Below are 16,771 nucleotides of genomic sequence, written 5' to 3' on the forward strand. Positions count from 1 at the left end.
AAAATTGTCCTTAAGTAAAAATTTAACCATATGAGGTTTTATATAAAGCGTCAGGCCTACTTGGAGGCATTTCAAACCATGTAAATTGGCTAAGAAGCTTCTTTACACAGAGGGCGCACATTAGGACCAGATGACCCTGATCTCTTGAGGAACCAAGGAAAGAGGAAACAATACTGAGGAGGAGGGAAAAGAAAGAAGGCAGCTGAAGAGGCCAGAGATTTCAACCTACAAAATTATTTGTCCAGCAGGCCTTTGGTGGCTGTTCCTTGACCTGTCTGAATTTCCACACCATTCTCGAAGTCAGTGGATATTTTAATAGGTTCCAATTGTGTTAGGGTCTCTTTGGACTTTTCCTCTTGTTCCTTTGTTACTGGCAACCGCCATGAGTTTTGCTGACATTTTGGACAACTTGGGAGGGATGGGGCACTTTCAAAGGATGTCCGTCGCCTTCCTGGCTATTCCACTGTTGATGCTGGCCTCTCACAACCTTCTGCAGAATTTCACGGCTGGGGTCCCCGAACATCACTGCCAGATTCATATCACGGCCAATTACACCCGCCCCGCCAACACCACCAAAGAGCTGGGAGCGGACAGCCTCATTAGAATCGCCATCCCTGTGAATAGGAAGGGGCAGCCAGAGGCGTGTCGGCGGTTTGTCACCACCCAGTGGCGGCTTCTGGACCCTAACGCCACCGCTGTCAATGACACAGCGATGGATGCTGAACCATGTTCTGATGGGTGGACGTATGACAAGAGCATGTTCGCCAGCACCATAGTCAGTGAGGTGAGATAAACCCACTTGGAACATCCTTGAGGGAGCTGGGGAGTCAGAGGTGGGCAGGGAGCTGTTCCTGTTGGCAGCAGAGGATAGGACACGCCACAATGGGTTTAAATTGTGGGAGGAAAGGTATTAGGATATTGGGGGGGGGGATTTACAATAAGAGTTGTTTGACAGTGGAATGAGCTCCCTAGGGAGGTGGTGAGCTCCTCCTCACTGGCAGTCTTTAAGCAGAGGCTGGACAATCATTTGTCAGGGATGCTCTAGGCTGATCCTGCATTGAGCAGGGGGTTGGACTAGACGGCCTGTATAGCCCCTTCCAACTCTATTATTCTATGGTTTAATAAGACCCCCATAACAGACCCCATGACAGCCAATGTGGTGTAGTGGTTAGAGTGTTGAAGTAGGATCTGGGAGGACCAGGATCAAATTCCCACTCTGCTATAGAAGCTTGCTGGGTGATCTTGGACCAGTCATACACATCCGTCCTGACCTACCTCACAGAGTTGTTGTGGAGGAGGGGAGAATTATGGGAGCCACTTTGGGTTCCCATTGGGGAGAAAGGAGGGATATAGAATCATAAGAGTTGGAAGGGACCACCAGGGTCATCTAGTCCAACCCCCTGCGGCCTGCGCAATGCAGGAAATTCACAACTACCTCCCACCCAAAATATGTGAAGTAAATAAATAAAATACTAATACAACTCGGGAGGACAGACTAAACGAAGGATTTCTTTGCTCAATGAGTAATTAAATTGTCGAATCAGGGCTCTTCTGTCTTTACTAGTGGTATAGAAGGTGAAAGTTTGGCATGTGCAGTTTGTAATGCAGGAGTCAGAAAAATTGCACCTGCCAAAATCCCCTTTTCTGTGCAACTATTCTCTGATGCGTCTGGTTATGTGGTCCAAGAATTAATTGTACAGGATGGATGTCACCATTTGCTGGTGAGTGTGTGTGTGTGTGTGTGTGTGTGTGTGTGTGTGTCATCCAGCCAGACACTGTCAACCGGTGGAATGCTGAATAACACAGACCTTTGGTCTAACGCAGCAAAGTAATCCCTGTGTTCATCTGTAAGCACTGTAGCCATAGACCACAGGTATAATAAATACTGTCTATCAATGAGAGAGGACAATTCATAGATGGAGGTGACCTTATGAACTGTGAGTGTATTGTAGGGGAGGCTGGGAGATGGTAAACCTCACCCATCTTTGTGATCACTGAAGTATAGAGCTGATGGGTTTCCAGCACCCTTTGAATTATCACCCCAAATAAATGTTGTGCAGTTAACAAATATTCTGCACATGATCAAGGCATGTCCAACATATTCATTGCATTAATACCCTGTCTTTCTTCCATCATGGCTTCCCTAGGATTCCTTCCTAGAGGGTCTCTCAGCCAGGCACAAACCAGACTTACACCAGCTTTGCTTCAGCACTGCTGCTGCATCAGGGTTTTACTTCATATGGTTCTGGGGCTGAGCCTTGCCTGTGGCCACTCGGTGGTGAGAGAAAAGCACTTTGTACATGTTTGGAAGTACTCTTTCCCCCAAAAGACATATTCCAGAGTGGTAGCCATATTCGTCCACCACTACAGTCAAAACAAGAGTTTTGTAGCACCTTAGAGACTAACACATTTATTGTGGTATTAGCTACATCTGATCGTTTTGATGCGCAACCTGTACTCTGGACAAGAGGCCACAGAACAGAATAAGGAGAAACAGAATGGTTTCCAATTGGCAAAGGTGTTAGACAGGGATGTATTTTATCTCCCTATCTTTTCAATCTATACACAGAACATATAATTAGAAAAGCTGGATTAGATTTAGATGAAGGTGGAGTGAAAATTGGAGGGAGGAACGTTAACAATTTGAGATATGCCGATGATACTACATTAATGGCAGAAAATAGCAAAGATTTGAAATGACTACTGCTGAAAGTTAAAAGAGAAAGTGCCAAAGCAGGACTACAGTGGAACATCAAGAAGACAAAAGTAATGACTACAGGAGAATTACACAACTTTAAGGTTGGCAATGAGGAAATTGAAATTGCTGAAGACTTTCTATTCCTTGGCTCCATCATCAACTAAAAGGGAGACTGCAGCCAAGAAATCAGAAAGAGATTGAGACTGGGAAGGGCAGCCATGAAGGAGCTAGAAAAGATTCTGAAGTGTAAGGATGTGTCACTGGCCACCAAGATTAAGTTAGTTCATGCCATCGTATTCCCTATTACTATGTATGGGTGTGAAAGCTGGACAATGACGAAAGCTGACAGGAAGAAAGTAGACTCCTTTGAAATGTGGTGTTGGAGGAGAGTGTTACGGATACCATGGACTGCCAAAAAAACAAATCAGTAGGTTATAGATCAAATCAAGCCTGAACTGACCCTAGAAGCTAAAATGACTAAACTGAGGCTATCATATCTTGGTCACATTATATGAGAAGGCAAGAGTCACTTGAAAAGACGGTCATGCTAGGAAAAGTTGAGGGCAGCAGGAAAAGAGGAAGACCCAACAAAAGGTGGATTGACTCTATAAAGGAAGCCACAGCCCTCAATTTGCAAGACCTGAGCAAGGCTGTCAAAGATAGGACATTTTGGAGGACATTGATTCATAGGGTCGCGATGAGTCGGAAGCGACTTGACAGCACTTAACACACACACAAGCTTCAATGAGTCAAACTCTGTCAGACTTGTTAGTTTTTAAGGTGACACAGGTTTCTTTATTATCTTTTCTCAGGGACACTGAAAATGGGTTTTTAGGCTTGAAACCCTACGCCTTTGTATAAACCTCAGTTTGCCCCAAATGTCCTCACACCGTTTCTCTTCTCTCTCCCTCTCCCTCAGTGGGATTTAGTGTGCGACTCCCGAACTCTGAGGCAAATGGCTCAGTCCATCTACATGGCTGGAGTGCTGATAGGATCAGTGCTGTTTGGTGGTCTCTCAGACAGGTAAGCCGTGGAGACCTGAAAAGGGCAACAGGGGGGGGTTGTTGCTGTGGGGGGGAAAGGAAGCCAGATTAGTTACACCTCAGGGCTGGTTGTCCTCCTGTGTATTCATATTGAATGAGTTGACAACCTAGGATTGCCAGGTGTGTCCCCCACCCTGCACCGGCCAACGGCAGGTGATTGGGGGGGGGGGGGAATTTGGCGTGGGATCCTGGATTTTTTGCCATATTCTAGGCATGGAGCAGGGGTCACTGGGGGAGTGGGGGGGAGGCAGTTGTGAATTTCCTGGATTGTGCAGAGGGTTGGACTAGGTGACCCTGGAGGTCCCTTCCAACTCTATGATTCTATGATGCTAAAAAAGAAATGTCCTGTCCCTTCACAAGAGGTTTTAATACAAAGAAATGGTTATGGAGCTAAATAACATCACCTGCCAATTGCTCCACATCAAACTGAAATTAAAGGGTCAGTTAGAGGGATCCATCAAAACGTTGGCAGCCCTATCTACCCTCCCCTGCCCTGTCAAAGAGGAGGGTTACATGTATGTCTGCTGTCCAAAGGGCTGAAGGAAAAGTAGAAAGGAGGGTCTGTGGGGGCAACCCATACCCCAGCTCAAACGCAGGTTTGTGTATTCCTGTCTTGCAGGTTCGGCCGGAAGGCCCTCATCGTCTGGTGCTACTTGCAGATGGGGGTGTCGGGCGCCTGCACGGCCTTTGTGCCAAACTTTACTGCCTACTGTGTCCTCCGCTTCCTGGGTGGAATGGCCATGTCGGGGATTTCTCTCAACTCTGTCTCACTGTGTAAGTAGCTCAGTCCTCCATCTCAGCCAACATCCCTTCTGGTTTAACATTCCACCCAGAGGCCTAGAAACGTTTGGGCCACTAAGAGGGCTTTCTGTCAGACATGTGCTGTGAATTCCCTGCTGGGAACTCAATGACCCAGCCTGCAGGGACGATTCAGATCAGGACCTCAGCATATTTTGTGGGTGTGATGCTTAAGCCTTCCTCCCTACACTGGAGCCAGCATGGTGCAGTGGTTAAGAGCAATGGTTTCGAGCGGTGGACTCTAATCTGGAGAACCAGGTTGGTTTCCTCACTCACCCACATGAAGCCAGCTGGGTGACCTTGGGCTAGTCACAGGTCTCTTAGAGCTCTCTCAGCCCCACCTACCTCACAGGGTGTCTGTTGTGGGGAGGGGAAGGGAAGGTGATCGTAAGCTGGTTTTATGCTTCCTTAAGTGGTAGAGAAAGCATATAAAAACCAACTACTACTACTACTCTGACCTGAAACAGCCCTGGGGAGTCACTGTTTGCCTCATTGAGGGTTTCACATGTAGGGATACCCATAGGCTTCCCCAACCGGACAAACAAGGCTGCCCTGGGCTGTTTCAGGTCAGGAAAATGGTGCAGACAGATGGCTTAAGTACTCTCTCCCTGTGTACTGTTGTCCCAAATTGAATTGGACCCCCATGACCCTGGGGACTGAGCTCCCAGCAGAGACTCATAGTGCACGTCTGATCAAATGTCCTTGTGGCAGACCCAAACATGAACTGAGAACTATGTAATGTGTAGTCAGGTCATTGTAACCCAAGCAATTATTGTGAGTTTCACTCTGAAAAGTGAAGGCTGTTAGTATGCACTGTAATGGCAAGATGCTGATCCTGCATTGAGCAGGGGGTCAGACTAGATGGCCCCTATGGCCTCTTCCAACTCTGTGATTCTATGGGGCGCTAGGGAGGCAACTGTTTGGGAGCCTTGGTCACTCTGAGCACTTCACCACACGGGCTTGATGCTGAGTGGTGGAGCACAGTGGCTCAGTGGTAGAGCATCTGCCCGGCTCAATCCCCAGCATCTCCAGTTAAAAGAACCAGGCAGTAGGTGATGTGAAAGACCTCCGACTGAGACCCTGGAGAGCCACTGCCAATATGAGTAGACAATACTGACCTTGATGGATCGACTGATTCAGTATAAGGCAGCTTCATATGGAGTCAGAGGAGTCCCGTAATTTTGCTTTCATATGCTGTTTTGGGCAGTGCCAGGGGTGACCTGGAAGGAGTCTTTGTCGACGAACCTCTTGGCATCCCTAAGTTCCCCTAACAGTTGTTTCCTTGATATATCATTTTAGCCTTCCTACACCTCTGGCGTCAGTTGCCAACCTGAAAAATGAATATCCTTGCTTGTGTGTCTTCTTTCATCCCAGGTATGGAGTGGATTCCGACCAAATATCGTGCTATCGTTGGCACTATCAATGGTTACAGCTACACCACCGGGCAGTTCATCCTGGCTGGAGTGGCATATGCCATCCCCAACTGGCGTTGGCTGCAACTCACCGTCTCGCTGCCGTTCTTTGTATTCTTCCTCTACTCCTGGTAGGTGGACACGTCGGATGAAGGTCTGGGTCCCATTCCAGGAGAGGGAAGAGGGTCGCTTTAAAAGGTCCTTGACAACAGAAGTCAGGCTTCCCCCTTCCTATAAAATTTCCTTTCCTTCCTCACCCCAGCTGTGGTCATCAGTTCCACAAGCGAATATGCAGAGATCCAAGCATGAAGTCTTCTGCTGAGTTTAGGCAGTGATGTCATGGTGGAATTTGAAGAGAAATACAGGAGAATCTCTCAGGCCCCCTCTAAAGCCATACTTGGGGAAACAAAAGAATAGAACAGCTGCTCATTCTGAACTTCCCACCACCCAATTGATAGGGCAGTGAGGGCACAATGAGCTCCATGAATCCAGTGCGGATCCTCTGCTTTTGGCTGGTGAGAGAAGAAGCCACTACCTGCCTTGGGATCCACTCTCGCTCCCTAGTGTTTGCATACAACACCTCCTTCAGATTTCCTGTGGCTACCCAAAGAAAGTGTGTCCCACTGTTTGGCTTAATAAAACTGTACATAAGAACATAAGAGAAGCCATGCTGGATCAGACCAAGGTCCATCAAGTCCAGCAGTCTGTTCACACAGCGGCCAACCAGGTGCTTCTAAGAAGCCCGCAAACAAGACAACTGCAGCAGCATTGTCTTGCCTGTGTTCCACAGCACCAAATATAATAGGCATATAAACTGTGTTATGCACACCAAAGCTGATGCAAACACAAGTACAACCTAAGTTACTATGCTTCTAGATGGTTCAGAACTAGTAAATAGATGTCATGTTCCCATTATACATAAAAGCCATTAAAAAAAAAGAAGACATTAATGCTCCTCTCAGAATCCGAGACAGAAATAAGGGCTTCCTCTTTTCCCTGGGTTAACCCACTAGAACTCCTTCTAGTTCCTCCTTCCCATTATGCCCGGACCATAGGGTTGCCAGCTCTGGTTTGGGAAATACCTGGAGATTTGGGGGGTGGAGCCTGGGGAGGGCAAGGTTTTGGGAAGGGAGGGACATCAGCAGGGTACCGTGCCATAAAGTCCACCCTCCAAAGTCCCCATTTTCTCCAGGGGAGCTGATCTCGATTGTCCGGAGATCAGTTGTAATAGCGGGAGATCTGCAGGCCCCACCTGGAGGTTGGCAACCCTACCTGACCACTGGATTCCAATACTTTCAGGCCACTACCCAGACCACTTTCTTCCCTCGTGTTTGGTTTGCAGGCTGTTTATTGAGTCGGCACGCTGGCTGGCAATCTCTGGACAGCATGAGCGGGCTGTGAGAGGCCTGAAGCGGGCTGCCTGGATCAACGGGAGAAAGAAAGAAGGAGATGAACTCAGCGTGGAGGTAGAAGGACAAGAGCAAGGGATGGGGTGGCGGGGAGAGGCAGCTTTGCATAAAAGTTAGGAAGCATCCCCGTTGGACCAGTTGCATTTCTACCAGGGTATTTCTGAAATGAAAAGTGCAACAGCTTTTTGCTCTGGAAGCACAGCTTTTCAGATAATCCGAGGACCGGCTGTACTTCGTGATGATGAAAAGGCACCCTGAATGTGCTCAGAGGCATTAATCAATCTCGGAGCTCAGCTCTGGTATTCACATAGAGCTCCAAGTCCTAGTTTTTTTTACAGTGGGTTTACTACATGGCCAGTTGTGCCTGGACTATTTTGGTAGAGCAGAAATCACTCAAACCTGCTGGTTCTCCAGTGGTGTACAAATGCACCTTCAGAACTTTTCCTCTCGCAATATCGAACTTGGGGGGAAGCTGACGGGCAGTACTTTCAGGGCAGATGCGGAGATGGGATTGTGTGGTTGCCTGGTTGCTGCTGCAGCTGCCAATACAGCACATGGAAGGTTTCCCTGCATTTTGCCCTGCCCCCAAACGCCACAGGGGCCATTCCCCCTGAGCACTTGGGGGCTTAAAAAAAATAATCAGCGATTGACTTCTTGTTATAATGTTATGACAATCTATCTACCAATCCTGGAAATTGCCAGCTTTCATTTTAAAAAATTACACTGTACCGCCTTTTCTTATGGGAGATATAAGAGGAAAAGCATACCTCCATAACAAAGGGCCTCTCTACAGCTTTACTTTCTTTAAAAAATGAAAGCTGGGAATTCAGAGAACCTGTTAGTAAATCTGTTATAATGCTATAACAATATTCAATTGCCACTTAAAAAAAAAAGCTCTTCAGTGGCTGGGAGAGGGGTAGACTACAGGGAACTGGAGCTGGTGACAGGCGCCACTGTGGGTGGGACCAGCAAGATCCAGACTTTCCCATCCATACAGGTGCCACCCTGGCTTTGCTGCGATCTTTCTCAGAACATTGCAGCCAAGCAGGTTTGGGAATGAACACAGGAAAGACAGGAAAACCTGGGAGGTTCATAGAAGCACCAGATGCCATGGGGAAGGGAAAAAACGCTTCCCAATGGTATTCAAGGGAGAGTTAGCAATTCATGTGTATGTGATCAAAAGGGAATACTTCTCTGAGCAATTAAATTGTGGGATTAAACTGCCAGTGGACATAGTCGTCACCTGTTTGGCCACTGTGTGAATGGACAGCTGGACTTGGTGGGCCTTGGTCTGATCCAGTTTCATTACACAGTGATGGCCACAAGTTCATGGAGGGCTTTAAAAGGAGATTAGACAGATTCATGGACAAGAGATAAATCAATAACTACTAGCCATGGTCTCTAAAGGGAACCTCTTGAGGCAGTAAGCCTCTAAATACCAGTGCTAGGTGGTGTTATCAGAGGGAGGATTGGCTTTGGTGTCCTGTTGGTTTGCTCTCCAGGGCAACTGGTTGACAATTGTGTGTACCAGGATGCTGGGCTAGATGGACCACTGGTCTGATCCAGCGTGGTGTAGTGGTTAGGAGCGGTAGACTCTAATCTGGAGAACCAGGTTTGATTCCCCACTCTCCTCCACATGAGCGGCGGACTCTAATCTGGTGAACTGGGTTGGTTTCCCCACTCCTAAATGTGAAGCCAACTGAGTGACCATGGGCTAGTCACAGTTCTCTTCAAGCTCTCTCAGCCTCACCTACCTCACAAGGTGTCTGTTATGGGGAGAGGAAGGGAAGGAGATTGTAAGCTGGTTTGATTCTCCTTAAAAGGTAGAGAAAATCGGCATATAAAAATCTTCTTCTCTTCTTCTTCTCTTCTTCTTCTTCTTGTGTTCTTATGACTCGTCGATGTCAAAATTTCTTTCCTCTCAACTGGAGCTTCCTAAACAAAGTTGGTGGGAATTAAATGCTAAATACGCGAAATGGGGGGAAAAAACATTTCACAGTGCTGTTTGCTTGGTGATTAGCGCTTTGACAGTTACTTGGCATTTTAGCTTGTAAAATACCTGGGAACTGCAAAGGCATGTTCCCATCAGGTGTGCTTATGTGACAATGTGTAAAATCCTTGTGTTTTGATCCTGTTCATTATCTGTCTGTGGTTCTTTTAGCTTGTACCCAGTTTTATTCTCTTCTCTTTCAGGTTTTGAAATCTAACATGCAAAAGGAGCTCTGCTCCACTAAGTCTAGCCACAGCATGGCTGACCTGGTGCGGACGCCCGGCATTCGCAAAATCTCCTGCGGGGTCTCTCTTGTCTGGTAAGTGTTCCCTGTTCCTTTTTTTTTCTCATTCCAAGACTACATTGCTTTCCATCAGGCTGAAACAAATTTGAGTAATTTGGGTAAGTGCCCCCAGCAACTTCTTCCAACCAACTTTCCTTAGAAAGCTTTGAATTTCTGGGCTCCTAAGTAGATTTTTTTTACATTTCCCAGGATTCTTTCTTTGTTTAACAATCTGATGACCCAGAGGTCTTGGACAGAACTATTCATACAGATACCATTCTCTGTTTCCATCCTCTCATAGAAGCCATTGTTCCCAGAAATTTAGCCACAGCTAAAGTAATACCAGGATCCGTAGCAGCTAGCAGGGAAGACATAGGCCTTTTATGCATGGCTCCAACAACTTCCGGTCTTTGTTTTGATTATGCATGCCGTTCCCAACCGTCAGAGGCCGCCTCACTCTCCTCGCTCATTTCTGCAGGTTTTGCCCACATTTCCAGGGATCTGTTTTATCACAAGTTCGAAAATGTGGGCAAAACGCACAGAAATGCAGGGGGAGAGCAAGGTGACCGCTGATGGTTGGAAACATCATGCATAATCAAAACAAAGACCCGAAGTCATTTGAGGGGCGACGGTGAGGAAGACAGCCATGCATAAAAGGTCATAGAAACAAGAGAAACCTTGGAAACTATATGGGGGCCCTGAGCCACTCTCTGCCAAGGGCCCCTCAAAACCTCGAACCAGCCCTGCCTGGGAACTAGAGACGGGTTTTGTGCCAGTGGAATGTGGACAAGCAAGTAATGTTTGGAGGACTAGGGCTTTGGGGCAGATTTGGGGTTGCCAGAAAGGCCACAGAGACAAAACTTTGGCTCTAGGGCTGAGAAAGATGTTTTTCTAAAACGTAAACCTTTCTGATCTGTCCTTGCCCACCCCAGGTTCGCCACCAGCTTTGCCTATTATGGGCTAGCCATGGACCTGCAGAACTTTGGCTTCAACATCTACATAACCCAGCTGATCTTTGGTGCCGTTGACATCCCAGCTAAGTTCATCTCGGTGATGACCATCACGTTTGTGGGCCGCCGGTTTTCGCAGGCCTTGTCTCTCATCTTGGCTGGGCTGTGTATCTTGGCCAATATCTTCGTGCCTCAAGGTGAGGGACCTAATCCGATGTTAGAGAACTGGACATAAGTCCTTCACACAGTTCCTTCACACAGTTCAAAATTCAGCTGTACAAAAGTGCTGGATGTTTTGGGCTAGGAGAATTTCAAATGTGAAAAACTGAAATTTCAACCTGGGAATTGCAAATTTCAGGGGAAATTTTTGTGACAAAGAGCTGGAGCCAACTGAACCCCGTTCCCAGGTTTTTTTAGCACTCATTTTAAAATGTACACACAAAAAAACAGGCCTTGCCCACTTCGGGTGCTGGCCCAGGCAATTCTGCTTCTAACTGGTAATTTTCACATATTCCCTAGATCTAAGCAATCTGCGAATGATATTTGCTGTGATTGGGAAGGGCTCACTGGCAGCCTCATTCAACTGTGCTTACATCTTTTCTGGAGAGCTTTTCCCAACTGTGATCAGGTAGGTCAAGCAAACTTATGTTTTAATTGTTGAATATATTGTCAGTCTTCTTTGTGAAGAAATAGAATAATCTTTGGAAATCAGAGCTGTAGTGGAAGATCTCTTCTGGGGGTCTACAACCTGTTGACTTCAGAGCTGAATGTGGCTCAGTAAGCGTTGGAAGGAATGGATTGTGCAATGTTGCTTACTGCTAGCACAGACATCCAAACTTCAGAAGATGTGGTGTCCATATTTTCATTACGAAGGAGAGGAGAGAGCCAGTGTGGTGTAGTGGTTGAGCGGTGGTTTGGAGTGGTGGAGTCTGATCTGGAGAACCGAGTTTGATTCCCCACTCCCACACACGAAGCCAGCTAAGTGACCTTGGGCCAGTCACTCTCTCTCAGCCTCACCTACCTCACAGGGTGTATGTTGTGGGGTGGGGAAGGGAAGGTGATTGTAAGCCGGTTTGATTCTTCCTTAAGTGGCAGAGAAAGTCGGCATATAAAAACTAACTCTTCTTCTTCTTCTTCCATGTATCTGCAGGAGGGAGTTCAAGGCTCTCCCATAGCCAAAAGACACTATTCATGCAGATCCCCCCACCCCAAAGCATGAAAATCAGGGGCATTACCAGGGTGGGAAAGGGCAGCTTGATTGAAACATTTGAGAGGCATGTGAGGGGGTGGAGATCATGTTGTTTCTTTTTCTACCACAGGCAGTCAGGGATGGGCCTCGGAGGCACCATGGCCCGTGTGGGCAGCATGATAGCCCCTCTGGTGAAGATGACTGGGGAGTTTTTCCCACCCCTGCCGCTGATAATCTACGGAGCTGCACCCATAATTTCTGGCATTGCCGCTTGTTTCCTTCCAGAGACCAGGAATGTCTCATTGCCGGAGACCATTGAGCAGGCGGAATTGAGGTGAGCCCAAAAATTCTTCTAAAGTGGTGGAGGCTCTTAACAATTGGTACCTAGCAGGGCTGACAGAGAGAAAGTAACTCTCTGTATGTTCTCAGAGGCACTCTTTTTAGGGCTTAATTTCTGAAACAGAACACACCAAGGTGCCTTGCAAGTGACTGCACTGATCTACTCTGACTGGCAGCAACTGTTCAAATTCTCAGTCAAAAGAGGTCTTTCCTGATACTTGCTACCAGGGACCTTTTAACTGGAGGTGCCAAAGAATCTGGGATCGCTGGCATGCAAAGCAGGTGCTCTACCACTGAGTTGTGGCCCTCCCCAAGAAGCCACATTTTCTGTTTTGGAAGCCAGATGTTTTCTGTCGTAGGACGAAGGCATTGATCAGCAGACCTGCAAAGAGGGAGCCTACCACTTTCATGCAATGCCTCACACACTTCACAAATTCTAGATACAAAGGGTAGGAACAAAACATCCTCACATGTTCATGCCAATGAAATATAACTACACACATTATGTAATTAATTTATGGAACTCATTGCCACAAGATATTGCTGCCAGTTTGATCATTTTTCAAAGGGAGAAGGCAAATTGGTAGAGAAGGATAAAAATAGCAGCCGCTTCTATCCGTCACAAGCTACCGCCATGTGTAGAGGCAGCTTATATCTGAATACCAGAGGCTGGGGAAACGCCATAGTGATCGCCTTCATTCCTTGCCTGTGAGCTTCTTGGAAAGAAGGGGAATAAGGTTGCCAGGCCCCTCTTTGCCACCGACAGGAGGTTTTTGGGGTGCAGCCTGAGGAGGACGGGGTTTGGGGAGGGGAGGGACTTCAATGCCATAGAGTCCAATTGCCAAAGTGGCCATTTTCTCCAGGTGAACTGATCTCTATCAGCTGGAGGTCAGTTGTAATAGCAGAAGATCTCCAGCTAGTACCTGGAGGTTGGCAACCCTAGGGGGGAGTATGGTGTGTTCTTCAAACAATGATTCACCAAGGATTTCTCACTGCCGCTGCATCTGCCAGTTAAGTGCAGAGGTGATGGAGTTTCCACATGGTGGGTTGCCACACACTTTCCCTGCCCCAATTCCCTGCAGCTGTGTGTGTCTATGGTGTGTTCCAACCCCTGGAAGAGCTTTCCAATGGGGGAGAGTGGCTGCTGTGGGGGAGATGTCTCTGATCTAGGTGGGAATGGAAAGATCCAGACTTTCCTGTCACACAACATCCACCCTGGCTTTTTTGTGATATTTCCAAAAACATCCTAGTAAAGCAGTTTTTATAAAGATCTCAGCCAAACTTGGGAAAAGCTGGAAGGTGCATATAACCACACTACTTTGTGGGAGGAAACCTGCTTCACATTAGCACCCAAGCTGGAGCAAAACACCTGTCTGGAAGGAACCTACACTTGGCTGATGCTTATTTTCAACAGAATACTGGTCTGGATAAACCTTTAGTTTGCTCTAGGGTCTTTTATGCTTGGCTGTTTCACTTGCCGTCATCCCTCCGACGACTTTGTGATGATTATGCATGCCATATCCGACCATCAGAGGTCGCCTCGCTCTCCCTCCTGCCTTTCCCTGCGTTTTGTCCGCATTTTTAAAATTGAGATAAAACAGGTCTCTGAAAATGCTGGCAAAATGTGGGGGAAAGCAGGGGGAGAGCCAGGCAACCTCTGATAGTCGGAAACGGCATGCATAATCAACACAAAGACCCGAAGACATCAGAGGGGTGACGCCAAGTGAAACAGTCATGCATAAAAGACATAGGAAGTCTTGCTTTTATGGCTGTGCTTTTACATCCCTTTGGCTCAGCGGTAGAGCATCTGCTTGCCATGCAGAAGGTCCCAGGTTCAATCCCCGGCATCTCCAGTTAAAGGGGCTAGGCAGGTAGATGATGGGAAAGACTTCTGCCTGAGACCCTGGAGAGCCGCTGCGAGTCTAAGTAGACAATATTTTGATGGACCCAGGGTTTGATTCAGTATAAGGCAGCTTCATGTGTTCACCTACGGGGGGGGGGGGGAGCAGTTATGCATATTTATCTGCCCCCATTACTTATGTACTTATTTAATTATTGTTTATGCCTTTTAAGGTCAAGGCCCAACCAAGAAGACGAACTGCAAATGAAGGTTCTTCTCCCCTCCACCAAGCCCGACCCAGCAAAAAACAGCAGCTGAAGAAAAGAAACGCAGGGATTCCCCGACAACCCCCACCGAATCCTGGCCTGCTTATGTGCATTAGAGTTCTTTCGGGCTTCGACCCCTTCCCCTGAGCCTGTAAAATGTCTGACTGGGATGGATGCGTCCAAACATACATGCCTCTAGGGTGCATCTGCAAAATGTCATGTGAGCACATGGGCATAAAAAGCTGTCGCTTCTGCCCCCACCTCACCCTATCGTGATGAAACATGGATGAACGCGCATGAGTTGCTGCCACTCTTCAACAGGCATGGGCAGATCCACTGTGACATTTTGAAATTGTGGGAAGCATTCTTAATGTATTTTAAGACAAAGAAAACACACCCTGCTTCTAAATCTGGAGCAGGACAGGCTGCTACAGGATACATGATCAATACAGAGGAGCTTCCAGAGAAGATTGATTTTGGAGGAAAGCTGCCTATTGTCGGGGTATTACAAGTACATGACAATGTCCATTTTTAGCCTATGAAATGTTATAAGAGATGCAGCATGGTGTAGTGGTTAGAGTGTTGGACTAGGATATGAGAGGCCCTAGTTCAAATCCTTTCACAGCCATGAAAGCTCACTGGATGACCTTGGGCTAGGTCACACTCTCTTGCCCTAACCTACCTCACAGGAAGGGTTGCCAGCTCTGGGTTGGGAAACCTGGAGATTTTGGGGGTGGAGCCTGGGGAGGGTGGGGTTTGGGTAAGGGAGGGACCTCAGCAGGGTACAATGCCATAGAGTCTACCCTCAAAAGCAGCCATTTTCTCCAGGGGAACTGATTGTGGTCATCTGGAGATCAATTGTAATAGCAGGGGATCTCCAGCTGCCACCTGGAGGATGGCAACCCTACTTCTCTGTGTTGTCATCAGGTAATTGCTCAAACAGCATGAAGGGTGGATACTTGTTCTTGATAAGCAAAATAATAACAGCAACCACAACAATCATAATTTCAAGGCTAGTGTGGTTGTGAAAGTATACAATGCAAAAGGCCACTTCATATTCTGGTGGAATATGAAGTGGAAACTTACTGAGGCAGGGACTTTTTTCTTTTTCTTACATTTTAATATACATTGCATGCACATTAATGGTGCTGTATAAATAATAATAACACACATAGCTCTGATCTTGTGGTGGGAATTCCTACCAGAGCTAGTTATATGTTACTCTCTCTCCCTAACCTACCTCGCAGGGTTGTTGTGAGGATTAAGAAATAAATAAAGATAGACCCATAAAGCATTTTGTACCTTTTGAGAGCCAATGTTGTAGAGTGGTTAGAGTATCAACTAGGATCTGGGAGACCCCAGTTTGAATCTCCACTCTGCCATGAAAGCTTGCCAGGTGATCTTGGGCCAGTCACATACTGAACCCAACCTACTCCACAGAGTTATTGTAAGGATAAAATGGAGGAAAGGAGAATGTTGTAAGCCACTTTGGTCTCCACTGGGGAGAAAAGCAGGGTATAAATGAAATAAATAAATACACTAAAATGATTATTTACATGGCCTATTTCCCTGTCTCTCTCAACTGTCTCATCCATCCATCCATCTATCCATCCGTTGCTAGGCCTTTAAAAGGGAAGCACCATGGTTTAAAAGCTTGGATATCTCTCACAATAACCTGGAAATCCTATCCTAAAATGAGACTGGCCATTTGTGGTTAACATGTTGGTAAAAGTGAGGTTATGTGCACAAACATATGAACACCTGAGAATGCCTGATACTGAATCAGACTCTTGGTCTTTTAAGGTAAGTATTATGCATCTGATTGGCAGCAGCTCTCCAGGGTCTCTGGTAAACATCTTTCGCATCACCTACTGCTTAGTCCCTTCAAATGGAGATGATGAAGACTGAACCTGTGACCTTCTGTATGCAAAGCAGATGCTCTACCACCAAGCCACGGACCCTTCTGCATGTCTTTAGAAGCATTTTCCCCTCTCTTGGTAATTGCATCATATGCTCCAGGCATACATTCCAGTAAGAGAGCCAGCGTGGTATAGTGGTTAAGAACAGTTGGCTCTAATCTGGAGAACCAGGTTTAATTCCCCACTCCTCCACATGAAGCCTGCTGGATGTCCTTGGGTCAGTCACAGTTCTCTCAGAACTCTCTCAGCCCCACCTACCTCATAAGGTGCCTGTTGTGGGGAGAGGAAGGGAAGGCGATTGTAAGCTGCTTTGAGACTCCTTAAAGGTAGAGAAAAGCGGGGTATAAAAACCAGCTCTTCTTCTTCTTAAGAATCATGATTCACCCTTTACACTGAAAACAGGCTCCAGGACTGAACTCTAGTGAGGTAGATCAAACTAAAGCCTGCTTTCTGTTCAAAACTCTGGAGAGTCACAAACTCACAGCATCCAGTTGACTGTGCTAGCACAGAAATTTGCAAGGTGTCCTAGCCACACCAGAGGACCACATATTGAGCAAAAAAACATAACAGCCAATGTCACTAAAGGAGCAGAGTGGTAAGCTGCAATACTGCAGTCCAAAGCTCTGTGCACGATT

The 16,771-nt window shown here is 46.9% G+C and overlaps 1 protein-coding gene across 1 annotated transcript; it reads left to right on the forward strand.

Annotated features, from left to right (window-relative positions):
* Positions 1 to 382: 382 nt before the first annotated feature.
* On the forward strand, positions 383 to 14,269 carry LOC130480212 (solute carrier family 22 member 6-A-like). The gene is made up of 10 exons (XM_056852660.1): positions 383 to 784; positions 3,618 to 3,721; positions 4,361 to 4,515; positions 5,914 to 6,082; positions 7,294 to 7,417; positions 9,554 to 9,669; positions 10,566 to 10,780; positions 11,103 to 11,211; positions 11,903 to 12,106; positions 14,185 to 14,269. The coding sequence occupies exons 1-10, from the start codon at positions 383 to 385 to the stop codon at positions 14,267 to 14,269; spliced, it is 1,683 nt and encodes a 560-aa protein (XP_056708638.1).
* Positions 14,270 to 16,771: the final 2,502 nt, after the last annotated feature.

The sequence above is a fragment of the Euleptes europaea genome, chromosome 7 (genome assembly GCF_029931775.1).
Source record: "Euleptes europaea isolate rEulEur1 chromosome 7, rEulEur1.hap1, whole genome shotgun sequence".
NCBI classification, from domain to species: Eukaryota; Metazoa; Chordata; class Lepidosauria; order Squamata; family Sphaerodactylidae; genus Euleptes; species Euleptes europaea.

Coding starts and splice junctions, on each gene's coding strand:
- LOC130480212 (XM_056852660.1), top strand. CDS start 383: ATGAGTTTTGCTGACATTTTGGACAACTTGGGAGGGATGGGGCACTTT. Junction 7,418..9,553: donor GAGATGAACTCAGCGTGGAG/GTAGAAGGACAA, acceptor CTTCTCTTTCAG/GTTTTGAAATCTAACATGCA. Junction 12,107..14,184: donor ATTGAGCAGGCGGAATTGAG/GTGAGCCCAAAA, acceptor ATGCCTTTTAAG/GTCAAGGCCCAACCAAGAAG.